At 45.8% G+C, this 19,121-nt stretch overlaps 1 protein-coding gene across 1 annotated transcript in view; it reads left to right on the forward strand.

Moving 5' to 3' along the window:
• HMCN1 (hemicentin 1) overlaps positions 1 to 19,121 on the forward strand; it is a 206,021-nt gene that overhangs the window by 175,313 nt on the left and 11,587 nt on the right. The window contains exons 84-101 of the mRNA XM_075760556.1: positions 377 to 511; positions 996 to 1,186; positions 1,867 to 1,948; positions 2,739 to 3,008; positions 3,541 to 3,711; positions 3,918 to 4,088; positions 5,156 to 5,326; positions 6,601 to 6,771; positions 8,842 to 9,012; positions 10,858 to 11,028; positions 11,485 to 11,634; positions 11,968 to 12,105; positions 12,435 to 12,556; positions 14,050 to 14,287; positions 16,012 to 16,074; positions 17,897 to 18,016; positions 18,266 to 18,400; positions 18,860 to 18,973. Coding sequence (XP_075616671.1) covers positions 377 to 511; positions 996 to 1,186; positions 1,867 to 1,948; positions 2,739 to 3,008; positions 3,541 to 3,711; positions 3,918 to 4,088; positions 5,156 to 5,326; positions 6,601 to 6,771; positions 8,842 to 9,012; positions 10,858 to 11,028; positions 11,485 to 11,634; positions 11,968 to 12,105; positions 12,435 to 12,556; positions 14,050 to 14,287; positions 16,012 to 16,074; positions 17,897 to 18,016; positions 18,266 to 18,400; positions 18,860 to 18,973 — 2,784 coding nt within the window. The remainder of the gene's footprint in view (positions 1 to 376; positions 512 to 995; positions 1,187 to 1,866; positions 1,949 to 2,738; positions 3,009 to 3,540; positions 3,712 to 3,917; positions 4,089 to 5,155; positions 5,327 to 6,600; positions 6,772 to 8,841; positions 9,013 to 10,857; positions 11,029 to 11,484; positions 11,635 to 11,967; positions 12,106 to 12,434; positions 12,557 to 14,049; positions 14,288 to 16,011; positions 16,075 to 17,896; positions 18,017 to 18,265; positions 18,401 to 18,859; positions 18,974 to 19,121) is intronic.

Raw genomic sequence — 19,121 nt, forward strand, 5'->3', positions numbered from 1 at the left:
AGAAATTGTTCCTGTTCTGTAGCCAGCATAACACATTAAAAACATTCAGCGTGTGATATTTACTCAGCATCCAACAACTGATGCTGTTTCTTAAATATGAAGAAAACCTCGGCAGTTCATAGAATGCAGGTGCACAAAGCTCGAAATTAAGGGACAGCTGAAGTGAATACACGCTTGTGGGCAAACGTCGTAGGAGTGACTTTTCTGTGCCTTTCTGAGGTGTCTCAGAAATGAAATGGCATGGTGCCACGGAGCTGTGCTGCTGAGTAGTGCTGTAATTCAAACAGCCTCACTGAGGTTGTGATGTATACGGTCACTGAGATGTATACGTTTCAAATTCATTGAAGTAACGCTTTCCTGTGTGTTCTCCCTTCAGCACAATACGATGACGTCAATGGACACAGTGAACTTGTTATCGAAAGAGTATCTAAAGATGACTCTGGTACCTACGTATGCACAGCAGAAAACACAGTTGGCTCAATCAAAGCTATAGGTTTTGTGTATGTCAAAGGTATGTAAAGTAACGGTGGCTGTGGTCACTGTCGGACAGTTTCACACAGCCGTCTGTTTTGATAGTAGAGTCACAGAATCCCAGACTGGTTTGGGTGGGAACCGACCTCACAGCCCATCCAGTCCCACCCCCTGCCATGGGCAGGTACACCCTCCACTAGCCCAGGTTGCCCAAAGCCCCATCCTACCTGGCCTTGACCACTGCCAGGGAGCCAGGGGCAGCCACAGCTTCTCTGGGCAACCTGTGCCAGGGCCTCACCACCCTCACAGGGAAGGATTTCTGCCTCACATCCAAATCTCCCCTCCTTCAGTTTAAAACTGTTAACCCTAGTATTTGATACCTTGTGTATGGCTAAATGGAAAAAAATTGAAATAGGGTGACATTCACACTTCAGAAAGTCAGAGATGAATGATCCCTACAGCAGTTTCACGAAGAGCATTTTGTTTGGACTCTGCTATTTCTCTGCCATCACTTGTTTTTTCAGAGCCTCCAGTCTTCAAAGGGGATTACCACTCTAGCCGAATTGAGCCCTTGGGTGGCAACGCTATGTTGAATTGTGAAGTCAGGGGAGATCCACCTCCAACCATCCAGTGGAGTAAAAAAGGAGTTGGCGTTCCGATTAGCAACAGGATCCGACAGCTTAACAATGGTTCTCTTGCTATCTACGGCACCGTAGTGAGTCGCTGATCTGTTACAATGTATTTCTGCACTGTACTTGATTAATGAGGCTAGACTGTTCATCCACTTTGGCTTTTACCTTTAACAAATGTTGGTTTAATTCATACTAAAATGAGACTCAAATGACTGTGACAAAAAAACCCCAGGAGGGCTATCATTCTCTTTAATTGTCAGAAGGACTGAATCTACATACTAATCGTCGGTGTGTGAAATCCTGGTCGTGCCCAATTAAACGGGACTTTTGCTTTTGACCTTAAAAGAGCCTGGGTTCTACAAAGGCAGCTCAGCTGAAAAGCGATTGCGTTCTCCCTGTGCAAATCTCTTAGCATCTAACTTCCTAATATGAATGGCAAGACCCTTTTTTGTTCCCCCCATAAACTCATGTCTGCGTTTTGAAATGGGGTTAAAAACAATAGCTCCCTTGAGTGCAAGCTAAAAAGAAAAATTAACCCTCAGCATTAAGAAGTCGAAGGAAATAAATAACAGAATGATAAAAATAATTCACAATATCAGCTTAATGCTAGTAAAAGCAAAACATTGAGATACCCTAGAATCTAACGGCATGCCTCTTAACGTCCAGCGCGTGCCACGTTGTGATGCAGAAAACTCACTTACATGTGCTCTGCCAACAGAAACCCTCATTACGTACATCTGAGTATTTGCTTTTTGTTCTTTAGAATGAAGATGCTGGTGACTACAAGTGCGTGGCTACCAATGATGCTGGTGTGGTGGAACGCAGTCTGACGCTGACTCTTCAGAGTAAGACTCAAAGCGATAAGTCTAGCGTCGCTAGGCTGGAGCGCTAACCTACCTGTGGATAGGTGTATGCAGCTCCCGCTGAAGTTTTGGAGGTTGATTCATCTCAGCTTTCCTCATTAATATTTAAGAGTCTAGTCTAAGCCGGGGGTTGAGGTCAAAGCAGAGAAGCATGTAGAGGGTGGTTCAGCCTCGTCTTAGAAACCAACTTAGAGTGGGGTGAATCACCCTCGGAAGGGGCCCGTATCTCTTAGTTGACTAGAGAGGATGGCTGTACAACTGGATTAAACTAGACTCTTAACTTTTAAACTAAGAAAGTTACGTGAGATGAATCCCAGCTTTCATTGCCAATATTTTATTTTTGGCACAAAGAATATTTTAGAATTATTTTTTCACTAGTGGTAAAATTTCTGAAGATCCTGTTTCTATTATAGCCTCAAGCAGTATGGATCTGTTACTCACGTCTCAGTTGCCTCTCGACGTGATTAATAGCATCTTCCTGCAGGTTTTATGAAAAGCAGCACATTTCAGCAATAAAGAAGATTGTGTGCTCATGTAGTCGGGCCTTAAGCCCAACTTTGGTCCCCAGCTTGCTACATATTAAAAATTACCCATCATTGTCATTTCAACTTGCATATATCCTACCTTTTGATCAACAGTAATAATTTTAGTCAAGGTAAACTAACTGAAGATTATTTTTTTTTGCCCTCCTTCTGACCAGACCTTTAACACTCAATACAATGAATAAAATGTAACCGTGTGCTATTGCCTAAAGAAACCATTTCTCTCTCAGGTCCTCCGCTCATCACCGTTGAACCTGTAGAGACGGTTATTGAAGCTGGTGCCACAGCGATGCTGAACTGCCAGGCAAACGGAGAGCCTCCTCCCACCATCAGATGGTCCCGCCAAGGTCATCCGGTCGTGAGCGACGAGAGGGTGACTGTGCTCTCTAATGGCTCCCTGCGTATCGTTGCAGCACAGAAGGAAGATACGTCTGAATATGAGTGTGTAGCGAGGAATCTAATGGGATCTGTTCTCGTTAGAGTACCGCTGACTGTCCAGGGTACGTGCGCAAGATATGGGACAGGCACGATCAAACCAGGAGATTGCAGCATTAACTGAGAATTAATATGATCAAGATTTTATCTTATCCATATTTTACAGATAAGATATTTTATCTACTCTTCCATATATGCATTAGGTATATGTTAAGCCCAGTCTGAGGTATCAATGGGTTTCTGTTTCGTGAAATTTTGTTCCCTTATACTCATCCAGCTGTGTGAGACAGATGAGTGTAAAGAAGTGAGAGACATAAATAATAACAAAAGGACCGTGAACTAGATCCCATCCTCAGAACACGTATCATAACTTAATTGTACCGCTAAAGAAAAGCATTTAGGAGCGTAAGCAATAACTGTTTCAGAGCAGCTGAGGGATTCTCTGAACTGTCGGACAGTATTTCTGCAGGGAGTGAAGTGAGCTGGGTTTCCAAGGGCGGCTTATGAAGTGCATTTTTCTCTTTGCCATATCAGTCTGGGATTAGAGTCATAAGCACGAGCACGTCGTTAAAGAGAGCGTCGTCCTTCCCTTTGCAGTGCATGGTGGATTTTCCCATTGGCTCGAATGGCGAGCTTGCAGCGTAACGTGCGGTCGAGGTGTTCAGGAGCGAGTCCGTCAGTGCAACAACCCTCTTCCAGCGAACGGCGGGCAGAGGTGCGAGGGGCCCCATGCAGACGTACGCAGCTGCCACAACAAGCCGTGTCCAGGTATTTCTTTAACGAACCGATATTTTGAATGTGCCTTGTGTTCAGGGCCCTAACAGCGAACCGTTATTGCCACGGATCGTCATGAAAAATTAATTTTTCTAACAAGTTGGAATTCATTTTTGATTTTTGTGGAATGGAAGAGGAAATTTCAATCCATACCGCAAAAATATTTTTTAATTCAAACTGGGGGGTTTTCTGTTTCTTAGTGGATGGCAACTGGTCAGAGTGGGGGCTATGGGAAGAGTGTTCAAAGAGCTGCGGACGAGGTAACAGGACCAGAACGAGAACGTGCAGTAACCCGCCGACTCAGCACGGCGGGAAGCCCTGTGATGGCAGCGCTGTGGATTCAGTCATGTGTAATATCAGGCCTTGCCCAGGTAAGAGACAATTGGGTTAGAATTAGTGGCGTAAGAGGCTTTCTGTATAGATTTTTTTTTTTTCCCCTCCAAATCTGAATTCTCTCGGCTTGTTTCAGATTATTATATTATAAAAGAATGAAAACTGAAATTTTTTTATTTTAAAATTACTTGTAAAGTGTAGAATGGCAGTAGGTCTTGGAAACAGAAGTCACAAAAGTAAAGTGCAAGGAAAATTTTCAGCAATTTATCTCTCTTCTCCTCCCCAACTGTTAATTTTGTATTTTGATGCTTCTCAGTGTTTGTTTCCCATGTTCTCACAGAGGAAAACTCACTACTCTAAATCTATTGTGCAAAACCAATTAAAATGAAAAAAAACCCCATCTATTAAAAAGCCATGTAAAACATAACAGTTAATAATTTAAGGTGTTGTCAGCATGTTTTCCTCTGTTGTTTTAAGAATGTTCAGATTGCCTTCCTGTGTCAGTAGTACTTCCCACATTTGCCAGGTTGTATTTTATTCACAACCCTTCACCACTGGCACGTTTCCTTCTATACAATTTTTATTATATTGATTTTTCCGTCTTTTCCCTGGCTCCGCTGCCACCGTGATGCCAAATGTCCATCCACTGGCCTGAGATTCGTTTCTCTAGATCTTGGCAATCAGTTATGGCTCCTGCATACTGGTAGCCACTGGAGCTGTGTGCCAGCTCCTAGCGAGCGCGTCCCTTCCCTGCTGGGACCTTCAGCCGAGCGCAGGACAGACGGAGCCAGGTAACCTGGGGAAGCACCACGTTTGATCGAGCGTTCAGTTCCAAGGCTGCAGTGAGGCGAAGTATTCAGAAAACAAAAAAGGAAAGAATTCATCTCGCTTTTGGAAACTGTTGGTGCGTTTCAGCTGTTGCTCACGGCGAAGGTTTTTTTTCAAGGGCTTACTCAGGCTATCGCATTTATTGTTGTTAAACAACGTAGCTCTTCTGCCTTAGGCCCCGGAGCTGTTGTGTCAAGTTAAAGCAGCCGTGTAGTTTGACAGGTTTACAGTTTGAACAGTTTTTTATATATCTATACACACTGTGCTGCCTTTGCAGTTGATGGTGAGTGGAGCTCTTGGCTGCCGTGGGGTCCCTGCAGCGAGACTTGCGGGAAAGGAACTCAGACGCGGCTGAGGCTCTGCAATAACCCTCCTCCTTCCCACGACGGGTCTTCCTGCCAGGGGTCTGATGCACAGATGCAGGTTTGCAACAAGAGACGCTGCCCAGGTAAGGTGCATCAGACGCAGAGGGAACAATGACAAACTTGTCCTTTCCAAATTCTGCTGAATTTATATCAAAAGCTTTCCAGTCCTAGAATTGTAGTCCCTGAAAAAATTCCATTCAAGTCTTTTATTTTCACTGCCCCCTGTCACTCTCTTTAGCATCCTCTATAGCCCTAAGGTATGGGATTTCTTCTCCCACCCTTGTCCCTCTTCGTTACCCTGCCACTGTGCAAAACCAGCATTTTAAATCCTTGGCAGTTAAGTTACAGGTTTCCTAAACATTTCTTTTTTTTTTTTTTTTTTAATTTTCCAAGGTTCTGTTATTCATTTATCCTTCCACATTTCAATGAGTCCTTCATGACTGGATAGGAAAACTCACATTTCTGAAATATGACCTCTGTATTTGGCTGGGTGCAGGGGTAACGAAGGGAAATTTTGTGAAGTGGAATGCGCAGCGGTTCAGAGTAGATCCTTTGGGCTTTGGGCTCTGTTTAGCACATGCCGGAGCCTCGGCTGAGTCCCCACTGTAACTATCAAACTGGTAGAGGAGAGAACTGACCTTGTATTAGTCGAGCAACTGAGGGCTTGATGTCGCACGTTTATCCGGCTCGATGTGCTGGTGCTGAGGCTGCTGTTGCTTACAGCCAGGTTGTGACTGATCGGCCTCTTCTCAGCCACCAACTCAAGTGCTCACACGGACGTACCCGTAAGGGTTTGTGTCACCACGTCTCGGGAGGGCAAAGACCCTGCTACACCACTGCTTAGACCTGGCTCCTGTGAGATAATTGAGTGATAAGTCCTGTGAACAGCTGAGCCGGTAAATCACAGGTTGGTTAGGAAGGAGTGAGCAGAAGGCGGTCATGGTTACGTCTTCAGACAGCGCAGCTGCAACTGGAGGAGGACACACGAGTAAAGACCGCGTTTTTGGGATGGCGCTTGTGCTGGCCATCTGCCCAGTGTGGTACTTTCAGGGACTACGTTGTACGTGGTTTGACTTGCTTACAGATACATCACTCACAGAGAGTGATGAGTTTGGGAACGGAGTGATCCCTGACCACGATTCTGGTCAGGTTTCCAGGTTATTTCAAAGACAGGTCATGCCTTTCTCCGGCTTTCACTCCTGGAAATCCCTATGTAGAAATGCCCATGTGGCTGAGACGTTCTACAGAGAGAGTCAATAACATTCTACAGTCAGTTTTACCCTGAGGTAGCACTGATTTACTTTGTTATTTCTAACGTCAGAGACGTAACTGTACCGTGCTGTGCCTTTCTCACCAGTGGACGGGAAGTGGGCCACGTGGAGCAGCTGGAGTGCCTGCACCGTGTCCTGCGGAGGAGGCAGCAGGCAGAGAACGCGGCACTGCTCAGACCCAGCCCCACAGTTTGGGGGTCACAAATGTGAAGGAAACGACATACAAATTGATTTTTGCAACAGCGATCCTTGTCCGAGTAAGTGCTGTGAGTTAGGATGCTTGTCTGCTGCCTGGGTTTGTACGTACGTGCGAGGGGAAGGAAGCCCTCCACAAATTGCACGCTCCCACAAAAATGAGGAGGTCTGAACACAGGGAAGTGATATGAGCTGCCTGGCAAGAGCGAAGGCATCTCTTCATCAGTCAGTGTGACTGGGACATTTTAAACATTAACTATTAGGAGCACAAACCAGTAGCAGCTGGTGCATGAGGTCCTGCCGGACTGTTGGAGATCGTGCACCTCTCTGAAGTTACAACTGCCCAGTCAGAAAGTACTGCAAAGGGATCTCTGTATCTCACAGTGCAGTGTAGTGACTCACTTGGTTAGTAATATGTTGTAGAATCCCACACTGGTTTGGGTTGGAAGGGACCTCACAGCCCATCCAGTCCCACCCCCTGCCATGGGCAGGGACACCCTCCACTAGCCCAGGTTGCCCAAAGCCCCATCCAACCTGGCCTTGAACACTGCCAGGGAGCCAGGGGCAGCCACAGCTTCTCTGGGCAACCTGTGCCAGGGCCTCAGCACCCTCACAGGGAAGGATTTCTGCCTCACATCTCATCCAAATCTCCCCTCCTGCAGCTTCAGGCCATTCCCCTTGTCCTGTCACTCCCTGCCCTTGTCACCAGTCCCTCTCCAGCTTTCCTGGAGCCCCTTCAGGGACTGGAAGGCCACAATTAGATCTCCCCGGAGCCTTCTCTTCTCCAGGCTGAACAACCCCCACCTCTCTCAGCCTGTCCTCATAGCAGAGGTGCTCCAGCCCTCCGATCAGCTTCGTGGCCTCCTCTGGACTCTCTCCAACAGCTCCATGTCTCTCCTGTCCTGGGGCCCCCAGAGCTGGACGCAGCACTGCAGGGGGGGTCTCACCAGAGCGGAGTAAAGGGGCAGGATCACCTCCCTCGACCTGCTGGTCACGCTGCTGGTGATGCAGCCCAGGACACGGCTGGCTGTCTGGGCTGCAAGCGCACACTGCTGCCTCATGTCGAGCTTCTCATCAACTAATAGCCCCAAGTCCTTCTCCTCGGGGCTGCTTTCAATCCATTCCTCGCCCAGCCTGTAGTTGTGCTTGGGATTGCCCTGACCCACGTGCAGGACCTTGCACTTGGCCTTGCTGAACTCCATGCGGTTCGCACAGGCCCACCTCTCCAGCCTGTCCAGGTCCCTCTGGATGGCATCCCTTCCCTCCAGCGTGTCGACCCACCACGCAGCTCAGTGTTGTCGGCAAACTTGCTGAGGGTGCACTTGATCCCGCTGTCCATGTCCCCAACAAAGATGTTGAACAGTGCCGGTCCCAGTACAGACCCCTGAGGAGCGCCACTCGTCACTGGTCTCCACTTGGACATTGAGCTGTTGACCACCACTCTTTGAGTGTGACTGTCCAGCAATTCCTTATCCACTGAGTGTCCATCTGTCGAATCCATGTCTCTCCAATTTAGAGACAAGGATGTTGTGTGGGAGGGTGTCAAATGCCTTGCACAAGTCCAGGTAGATGACATCAGTTGCCCTTCCCTTATCCACCAACGCTGTCACCCCGTCATAGGCGGCCACCAAGTTGGTCAGGCATGATTTGCGCTTAGTGAAGCCATGTTGGCTGTCACCGATCACCTCCTTATTTCCCATGTGCCTGAGCACAGTTTCCAGGAGGATCTGCTCCATGATCTTGCTGGGCACAGAGGTGAGACTGACTGGCCTGCGGTTCCCCAGGTCTTCCCTGTTTCCCTCTTTAAAAATGGGGGTTCTGTTTCCTCCTTTCCAGTCAGGGGGAACTTCACCGGACTGCCAGGACTCCTCACATATGATGGAGAGTGTCCTGCATACTTTACTATGAATGGTGACATTCTGGAGTTGGTTAATATACTCTGAGAAATTGCTGAATGCTGAACAACGTAACTTTGTTTGATCTTTAATCATTTGGGGACGATTTTTTTATTGTTATTTTGGGAAAACTAATTTAAAAGTTACACTCCAATAGGAATATTTTCCTAGCTTGTGTCTGGTTTTAAGTATATGTTATCAAGGGCAAGAGAGATAAAATCTGTATTCTTTTTACAGTTCATGGGAACTGGGGCCCATGGAGTAGCTGGGGAACTTGCAGTCGAACGTGCAACGGAGGCCAGGTGAGGCGGTACCGGACCTGCGACAATCCTCGCCCTGCCAGCGGCGGAAGGGCATGCGCAGGGGCTGACGTGCAGATCCAGAGATGCAGCACTGAGCTGTGCCCCGGTGAGTGCCCACGCTAACAGAGAAATTAAATGCAGCTTTCCCTGGAAGAATTCAGGGTATATACAATATCTGTTAAATGACTGTCGCTGTGATTTCCCACTTCCCATGTTAGATTTTCCCAAAATGAGGTGGAATAATTCAAAACAGGAAATAGCATATGAAAATCTCTCCTACACCTAGGAGTTCTACGTAAGTTTTTACAGTAAATACAGTTTAAGAGGCTCCCAGTGAACTGTCAGAATGTATTCCAGGAGCAGGGAACGCACTCATGCTCAGCTCACATGGTTTAAATCAAATGACAATCAGAGCAGTTAATTGATTTATTGACAATACATAACTAAGGGGCAATCAGAGAACTTAGACATTCAGGATCAATATCAGCAATACGGCCGATAAACCACAATGCCAGACTTACTAAACACCTACAATTTTCTAAACACCCTTCTATAACTCATCCCAGAAAGGGATTATTATTAAATTATTATTAATTCTGATATAATAATAAAAGATTACTGTTAAATCCCTGCTCTATGCACACCCCTTCACACCCCCTCCTCCTGCGGGAGATGCAGGAGCTCCAGCCTGAGGTGTCCGCTCCTGACACCCTGCTGACCTACCTGCTGGTGACAAAGCCGCGATGAGGCCACATCTGCACTGATGAGGGTACAGTGCGAAGCCCAGTTTGACTGTTGCCTCTTTACCGTCCTCTTGGGTGTCTCCTCCCGCAATCACAAATTTTCATGCTACTTTTATACTTTTCGCTTCCCTCGTATACTGTTATTTTGGCGAATGGTCGTCTTAAGCAAACTTTGCATTGGTACTTTCCTCTCATCATTGCCAGTTTTGGGCAAATGTCGTATCAGATCGGGCATTTCCAGGCGCTATGATCACACAGTGTCCGGTCATGTTCCTGTTGTGTCATCCGCTGTTATCGAGGCCATGATACCACGAGGAGGCCGTGCACACGTGTACGTCAAGCCGACGCTAGTTGACCTCTTGTGAGGGTTTGGATAGATAGAACACGTGCTCTTTATTTGCAAGATCTATGGCTTGTTTGGTTTCCATCAATTTTATACCTGTGCAGTCTCGGGTATTTTCTCTGTAGGAGTAAAAGCCCCCAAGCTGTAGACAGCTGGGTTGTCTTTCTAGAGATGGCTACCAAAAACTACGGCAGGAGGGTCTGAAGATGGACAGCTGTTCTTTACGACCTGGTTTGTGATACATGCGCCGATGCTTTCCAGTTTTGAAATGAGTTTCTGTGGAGCCCGACGCTTTCCGGGAACAGATGCGGAGACTGGCCGGAGGTACCTCCGCAGAACCTCCCGGAGAGCGGCTGGCAGAAGTCAGGCAGCAGTTGCCCGTACGTCTCTTCTCCCCAAGGAGCGATGTGTAGGCAGCTGCCCACAGCCAGCCTGAGCTCGCTGCCTGCGCGGCGGGCCTCTGTATGCTGCCAGGGGAGGACTTGCGCAGTGGTGCTGAGGGACACGTGTGGTTTACACTGTACAAAGCTTCCCTGCTCAGCCGTGAAGTGGTACCTCTTCGACACCACAGAGGGAAGAATTTGACCCAGCTCTTGCTAAATCTCCAACATTATACCAGAAACGTCCCCCGGAGGAGCCTCCGTGTCTCCAGTACAGCTGATACACAAACAACATTTCAAAGGTGTTTGTTTCTGAGGGGAGAAGTGTTTGTGCCTGCCCATTGAGGTCTTTTTGTCATCCTTTTAGCTATTTTTTTCCTCTATCACATTGTTTCCATCAAGACGGGACAACACAAAAGCATCACTGATGCAGCCTGAAACATTCTGAAATGAAAACTGGCTTTCTGCATTCTTTCTTTCTTCAGTGGATGGAAACTGGGGGCAGTGGCAAACATGGAGCCAATGCTCTGCTTCCTGTGGAGGGGGAGAGCAGACCCGAATACGCCTCTGCAGCAACCCAGCCCCGTTAAATCGAGGACGTCCTTGTGCTGGAGACTCCTCCCAGATAGCCAGGTGTAACACCCAAGCGTGTCCTGGTGAGTTCGTTTGCAGCCTGCACGCAGTGACAATACGGTGGAAGCCTGTGGCCCTCCTCATTTCACTGGTACGCTCCTGTGTCTTGGCCAGTTGGCCAAGTAAGTTAATTTTTGAGGCTTAAATCTCCCCTGCAACTTCAGGTGGATGAGTTTTTTGCTAACCTGTTACGTAGCACTAGAGTATGCTGCTAAACAGTTGTTGCTCTTCTGAGGGGAGTGCATAAGGTGATTCCCATGTTCCTGTGCACGTGTCTCGGACCGCGTCTGACTGCCATCCTGTTACTTGCAGGTGGTGAGCTTTACCCTTGCAAATAATGTAGCAATATATGCAGAAATAGCCTTACTGCTTAAAATTCTGGACAATATTTCTGATTTTTCTCTCCCTCAAAATATCAGACAGCAGAGTTCTCACACGGGGCTTTTTCTTTCCCTTCCTCCCTCCCGTCCCCTGCACAGGCGGGCCTTCGCGTGCCAAAGGCAGCATCATTGGAAATATTAATGATATTGAATTTGGAGTTGCTTTCCTGAATGCCACAGTAACAGACAGCCCTGACTCTGAAGCCAGAGTAATACAAGCAAAGATTACAAACGTCCCTCGGAGCCTCGGTGAGCTTTTTATTGCTTTTTATCGCTTTTTTTTCCCTTGAGCCAGGCTGAATTCTGTGCACTGTCAGTTTTTACCACTGCATTTCATTAAGTGTCACTGAAGAAACGGATCTAAACTTTTCATACAGAGAGGAAAAGGAAATCTACAACATTTACTTCTAGTACATTAATATTTGTAAAATGATTCCTCTGAATATACCAATACATATTTTTTTTCTGGTTTAAATCTTAAGGATTACACTAGTTTTAGGTTTTCATATTCCACTCCTACTGATGTGGGTCCCATGACCTTGGGGGAAAAAGCTCTCAAATGTTATTCCGCATTGCTTTCAGGTCCAGCGATGAGAAAGCTCGTTTCTATACTCAGCCCGGTTTATTGGACAACTGCAAAAGAAATTGGAGGAGCAGTGAATGGGTTTACGCTCACTGATGCGGTCTTCAAGAGAGAAACTCAAGTGGAGTTTGCAACTGGTTAGTTGCCTGTGATACACCATCTCCTCCTGTTTCCAATAAGCTTGAGAGATACTGCATTTCTTAAAAAACAGCACCTAGCTCTTGGTGAATTTTTAGTCTTGTGCTTATGCCAGTATTTTCTTAATGACTACAGCTTTCTGAGGCTTAAATACAGCTTTTAGAGCTGTAATTTGAAACTCATAATGTTTACATTGTAGGCACAATATGCCTTGTAAAAATATGAGTATAAAATAACTGGTCAAGGGATCTCAATTCAGATACTGTGTGGCTAACGAGAGTCTCTGGTTAGGATGGTTCATAAATCCACATGCTCTTAAAATTCATAGGTGAGATTCTGCGAATGACCCATATTGCCCGGGGCTTGGATTCAGATGGAGCCTTGCTGCTGGATGTTGTTGTGAGCGGCCACGTGCTGCAGCTCCAGGCAGTAGCTGATGTTTGCGTGAAGGTAACGCTGCTCCAGATACCGCCCTCTTCTCCCAGGGATCCGTACTTCCTCTCAACTAGATGAAAGCGGTAGACACGAAGTCCTGAAAACTGTTTTACTGTATATGACGTTGTGCCTGGTTTAATTGATGGATGTTGAGATTGCTTTCGAAAACAAGAACACGTTGTCAGGAGGGTAGTATCGGTCACTCAGGAGCGTTAGATGTAGAAGGCAGCATTGAAAAGTGTCTTGGGGGCTCATTGGCGCAGGTGGGCACGTCGGGTTGCTGTCGGCAGAGCTGCAGAGGTGCGTCTTGAGCCTGTCTGACCTTTGAGCTTCCCTGCGGATGCCGCCAGCTCTTTTATCCCACGGCACCTTGCCAAAATGTCTGAATGTTGCTGGTGACTTGTTTGCAGCTACAATTCTGCACAGTCTGGCAGGGAAACATTCCTGTGGCTGATGAGATTGCGAAGACGGGATTGACAGATTCGGAATCAGATTACATCACAGGGTATTTTAGGTGTTCCCATCATGGACGCTGTCATGGTGCTGTTACTCCTTTCTCTGCTATACATCAAAACTTTGTCTTGTGGAGATACCCATTGTGGCAAACAGTCCTGTTACGCAATTCATCTCAAATATTTTACAGAATTGGATTTTTCAAAGATTGACGCTTCTCTGTGAACTTTTTCAGAGCTGATTAGAGAGGGCACTTTGCATGACACTATGGTAAAAGGTTAGAACCTCGCTACTGAGTTGCTCTGCCTGTTGCTTCTAGGAGAGATTCTCTCCTTCTCCTAGTACGATAGCTTCTGTCACTGACGTTGTACTCCTGATAGAAAGACGGAGTTCAAAGGAACTGGCTTTCTGTCTTTTTGAAAAACATTTCGCTTAATATAATAGGTGGTATTAAAGATTTGATTTATAACCAGGTGCTCGATAATTAGTTTTACTGTGAAAGAGAGAACGTTCTTGAGAGTTGTTTTTATAAAAGTGGTAATTAGTTAGTGGTAGGTAACCAGTAAAAATGTTTATCAATCCCACAGTACAGTAAACATACATGAAGTTCTTGATATTTGGATACACTGCAATATGTAGGATGTCTAATATTTCTACCTTTTTTCAGTGGCAGAATTTTTCTCTGCTGATTGTTTATTTAGCACATGTTGTCAGCATCTGCCTTAGAATACAAAAAAAATTATACCTCAAAAGATTGTTATTGAACAACAAGATCATTTTCAGGTTGTTTTGAATGCTCTGCTGTGGCCCCCAGCATCAGGATCCTCAGTACCATCAGGATCCTCAGTACAGTTTTGTATTTAAAGAAACACACCTGATGCTGTTAAGAGACAGTTAATTAAGAGTAAAAAAGGCGTGTGTTGTGTGAAACGCAATTTGTTCAGGGGTTAAGAAAAAAACCTTTCTTGGAATACATCTCACAGCACTTTGAAATAGGAAGACCACCGTGGTGGTGGCTGTAGGCAGTGGCTGACACCTGAATCTTGCCGTTTCAGGATTACACAGAAGACTATATTCAAACCGGTCCTGGGCAACTGTATGCCCAGTCCACTCGTCTCTTCACTCTGGATGGAGTTAGTGTTCCCTACACGTGGAACCACACCATCACCTATGATTACACCAAAGGGAAAATGCCCTTCTTGGTGGAAACACTCCATGCTTCCTCCATTACAACAGAGTACAACCCGCTGGAAGAAACTGTGGCTTTTCGAATCCACGCTTCCATTGCGAAAGGTATTGTTCTAATCTTTCACAAAAATAACACAATGGAAAAATAATAGCCTATTTTCCTAGAATTCATTACCTGTATTCTCAAAAGCTGGTTATGGCCTTGAAGGACAAAATGCCGTGAAACTTGGGTAACTTTATAGTAGATCCTGGGACCTACGTGTCTTGTTACTATACCCGTAGACTAATATGTAAAAGCTGTTGTAGTTTGCACTTACTCTTCCCCCGCAGTTCTCATCGATGATGGCCGTCTGCATTTGCTGACACTGCTAAAAGCAGCACCAGTAGCTTCAGATAGCCAACCTAAAATATTTCTCTATTTCCTTGCATGTACCTTTCATTCTCTAAAATTAATTTACTGTGTGGAGTCAAGTGTTGGTGGGTTTTTTGGGTTTGTTTGGTTTTGTATGGGTATTAAGAAAAAGGATCGTATATTTTCTTCTCCCAGCAAAACCCATATAAGTCTAAGTAAGGGAGTAATAAGGTGGAAGAACGCTCAAAATTCTGCACTAAAATGGGTAAAATGTCCTAAGTCATTCCTCACGTCCAACTTCTGTGGAATTATTTGGCACATACAGAAAATATGATGCTGAGCTGCAGCTTGAAAACTTTACTGGCACTTTCCGGATGTATTTTTTACGGCCAGATACAAATGGTGCGCAGTTTTGCAGCGCTGTGTAGACACGGGCTTGCGTGCGGTCTGTAAATCTGGTGAGTCCTACCTCAGAGGAGTCGAGGTAGTAGCTGTTGCGCTGTGTCTGCGCGTTACTAACTGCTGGCTTTCGTTATCCTTTTACCTAAGTGATACCTTAAGGAATAGGACATATGTTTGTGTAAGCAGGTTTTCCTTTGAGAGGGCAGAATTGGTTAGCAGAATGTCCCGTTATCTTTTTATAGACTATTTGGGCTTTTTTTACACAGTAAAGCTTAACATCTTCTGCCAAGTGAAATAATTCAGGTTTGAAAGTAAATGAAACAGTGGGATTGCCTATCTCAGGCTTTCTTTTCAACATCATCATTCTAAATGAAGTAAAATAATGATTTTTCCCTTTTGCCAGATTATGAACACATTGTGCAATTTGGAAGCCAACTAAGATTTTTTTTTTTTCCATTTTCAAAAGAGGTCGGATACAAGGAATTCTCCAGATCAAGTTATGCCTATGCATATATCTGGCCAAGCCTTTACTGAACTTGCATGTATTTCCTCCAACAATTAATATACTGCTTTTTTTTAAAATTTCGTATTTATTGAACCGATGTTCATGTGGTCTTTGAGCAGCCTCTACCAGAGTTTTCTGTTACAGTTCATAGCACGCACTTGTTTTCTTCTACAGTGACTCCCCACAGTCTACGACATGGTGATTTGTTTAGTTTGGGTTTTTTTCCCTCCTTTTACATGAAACTCAATGGTCTTTGGATTTTTACAACGAGCACTTTATGGAGGAGCTTTGCAGGATGTATTAGGCTGGGATGCAACGTCCAGTCACTCTGAGGGAAACCCCCCCAACCTGCTTAATGACTTTCAAACCAGCAAAACCCGCGTACTACTGACTTTCAGTGCCCAAGTAGAAAAACCACTCAAGCCTGGATTTCTTCTCTTCTAGTGTCCAAGTATAATAAATCTTTTATAAATAGCTGGGCTGCAATTCTTTATCTTAAAGGTGTTTTTAAAAGTAATAAAATGGCCATATTTTCATCCACAAGAAACATGTGCTTTCTTTACCGTACAGGAGATCGTAGCAATCAGTGTCCTGCTGGGTTTGGTTTGGATTCAACTGGGCCTTACTGTTCAGGTAAGGATGTGACTTCAGATAGCGTGTAACCGCAGACTCATAGACTGGGTCAGGTGGGAAGGGACCTCACAGCCCATCCAGTCCCACCCCCTGCCATGGGCAGGGACACCCTCCACTAGCCCAGGTTGCCCAAAGCCCCATCCAACCTGGCCTTGAACACTGCCAGGGAGCCAGGGGCAGCCACAGCTTCTCTGGGCAACCTGTGCCAGGGCCTCAGCACCCTCATGGGGAAGAATTTCTTCCCAATATCTAATCTAAATCTGCCCTTTTTCAGTTTAAAACCATTATCCCTTATCTTGGCCCTTCATCAGGCCCCTACAGGCCCTGGCAACAAGTCCCTCTCCATCGCTCTTACAAGCCCTCTTTATATACTGGAAGGTGCTCTACCGCCTCCCTGGAGCCTTCTCTTCTCCAGGCTCAGCCACCCCCATTCTCTCAGCCTCTCTCTATGGCAGGGGTGGACCAACCTCTGGCCATTTCCATGGCTTCCTCTGGACCTGCTCCAAGAGGTCTGTGTCTGTCCTGTGCTGGAGTCCCACAGCTGGACACAATATTCAGCCACCTCAATCTACATCACCTTTGTCTAGAGTTTCAAAGCATCCAGTACATACTTTGAAAAGTGTGAGTTACCATTGATACAAGGGTGTGGATCCAAAGGCAGATGAAGACTTCACTTCTGTACTCATCAGGATATAAGTAGTGCCCAGAGCTCTTCATCAGTACCTCAGATACGATTTGGGGACGCTGAGCCACAGTATCTGCTGAGCCTGCAAAGCAACAAAGCACTTACGTGATCTGCGTGGAGGGATGGACCAGTGTTGGCAACCTAGACAACAGCCCCCAAGCTCCTGCTTGGGGGATGGAGGTGAAGAGATTATCAGCATTTTAGCTGTCTCCTCTAGATCACAGGTTCACAGACTGGCAGGGGTTGGAAGGGACCTCTGGAGATCATCTAGTCCAACCCCCCTGCTAGAGCAGGATCACCCAGAGCAGGTCGCACAGGATGGTGTCCAGGTGGGTTTGGAATCTCTCCAGAGAAGGAGACTCCACAACCTCTCTGGGCAGCCTGTCCCAGTGCTCGGTCACCCTCAGAGGGAAGAAGTTTCTCCTCATGTTCAGATGGAACTGGCTGTGTTCCAGTTTGTGCCCGTTGCCCCTTGTCCTGTTGCTGGGCACCACTGAGAAGAGTCTGGCCCCTTCCTCTTGACATCCGCCCTTCAGATATTTGTAAGATGATTGAGTCACATTTGTTTTAGGGAACAATCATCTGATACACCTCTGTGGACTTACTTCGTTGCCCCTTGAAAGCTTATAAATTAAGGAAATTAAACAAGAAACAAACATTACGCAATCCAAAAGGTTTAAAAACAAGAAAACTGAAAATAAGGTCACTAAAACAATTTTCCACTTGCAATATTGTCTGTAAAACAACACGAGTTCTAAAGCTTTAATATGGAAAATGTAGTAATGTGTGCACGTGTATCTAGGAATTCTTAAGTCCGACACTGAAATCCGTCTGTTTGGTTGTGAAGAGATTCTCTGGAAAAGATTGCAGCAAACATCGATTACTGCGGTTGTGACCCAGTCCTGCAGAGCTAACGCAAGAATCCAGCGAGCTGTGTTAGCGGGGGTTTGGTAACCGTAAAAACAAGAGCGGAGGATGCACCGCTGAACTGTTTCTGTGAAGCTGGTCCATTGCTAGATCTGGTTTTGCCCTGTGGGCTCCACCAGACATAGACCTCTTACGAAGGGTGGGCTTCGTATAGTGTCTTGTGAAGTCTTGTGACGTCTCACTGCTTTTTCAACCGTTTCCTTGTTCCAGATGAAGATGAATGTGCCGTGCGAAATCCGTGTTCCCATACCTGCCATAACGCCATGGGATCTTACTACTGCTCCTGTCCGAAGGGCCTCACCATCTCTGCGGATGGTAGAACGTGTCAGGGTAAGGGAAGTGTTGCTGGGGACGGGCTGGATACAAATAGCCCGGTGGCACCTTCATCACTAGGGAAATGGGCTGGTCGGGCTGGGCCGTTTTGTCACTATAAGAATATAATTTATTGGTGCTATTCCAATTATTTTATATCTGAAGATAGTTGCAATCGAATAGTTCATAGTTGATCATACTCAAGACACTACTTAATCTGTGTTTCATTCTGACACCGTGAGGTTTACAGCTTGTCTTTAATTATAGATATTGATGAGTGTGCATTAGGTGGACACACCTGCCGTGCTGGCCAGGACTGTGAAAACATCATTGGCTCGTACCGCTGCGTCGTTAGGTGTGGGAATGGCTTTAGGAGAACAGCTGATGGATTTAGCTGCCAAGGTAGGGAGAGGTCTCTGGTTTTTGGTATTTGCTTTTAAACTGAAAATCCTGTCTTTCATCCAACTCAGAGTAACTTTTTAAGAGAGACATCTCCAACTAAGGTGTCTGTAAATTTTCACTATTGAAGTTGGGGCTTTGGGGAGTTTGGTGGTTTTGCGGGTGAGTTTTGGTTTGTTGGGGTTTTTTGTTTTGTTTTTTTAAATCCTTTGCTTTTTCCATCTTTAGAAATAAATTTAAAATCCTCTCAGGGAATAACCTAACATTCTTGCTTTTGTGTCCCATGCGCGTTGTCTTTTACAAAGAAGTGAGAGGAGTAAACGCTTCCGAACATACCTGAGTAGTGTAATAACTAGAGCTCAAAGCAGAGTCCAGAATGTTGACTCAACCCAAACACTGTTCGGGTAAATGACAACAAGGCGATTCACAGCTATGGTATCAAGGATTTGTATTGTTCAACAGATGTTAACGAGTGTCAAGAGTCCAACTCCTGTCATCAGCGTTGCTTCAATACTATAGGAAGTTTCCACTGTGGTTGTGATCCAGGATACCAGCTGAAGGGCAGAAAATGCATGGGTACGGATGAAGTTTTGAATGTTTGTTCCCTCTTTCCAACAGAGTTCAACATTTATTCGTTGCTGTAGTTGTTATCTGAAACCCTTATGAATGAAAATCCTACTGTGGATGCTGTACTTAGTATGTATTTCTGAATTTGTTTGTAAAG

The sequence above is a fragment of the Balearica regulorum genome, chromosome 8, assembly GCF_011004875.1.
Source record: "Balearica regulorum gibbericeps isolate bBalReg1 chromosome 8, bBalReg1.pri, whole genome shotgun sequence".
NCBI classification, from domain to species: Eukaryota; Metazoa; Chordata; class Aves; order Gruiformes; family Gruidae; genus Balearica; species Balearica regulorum.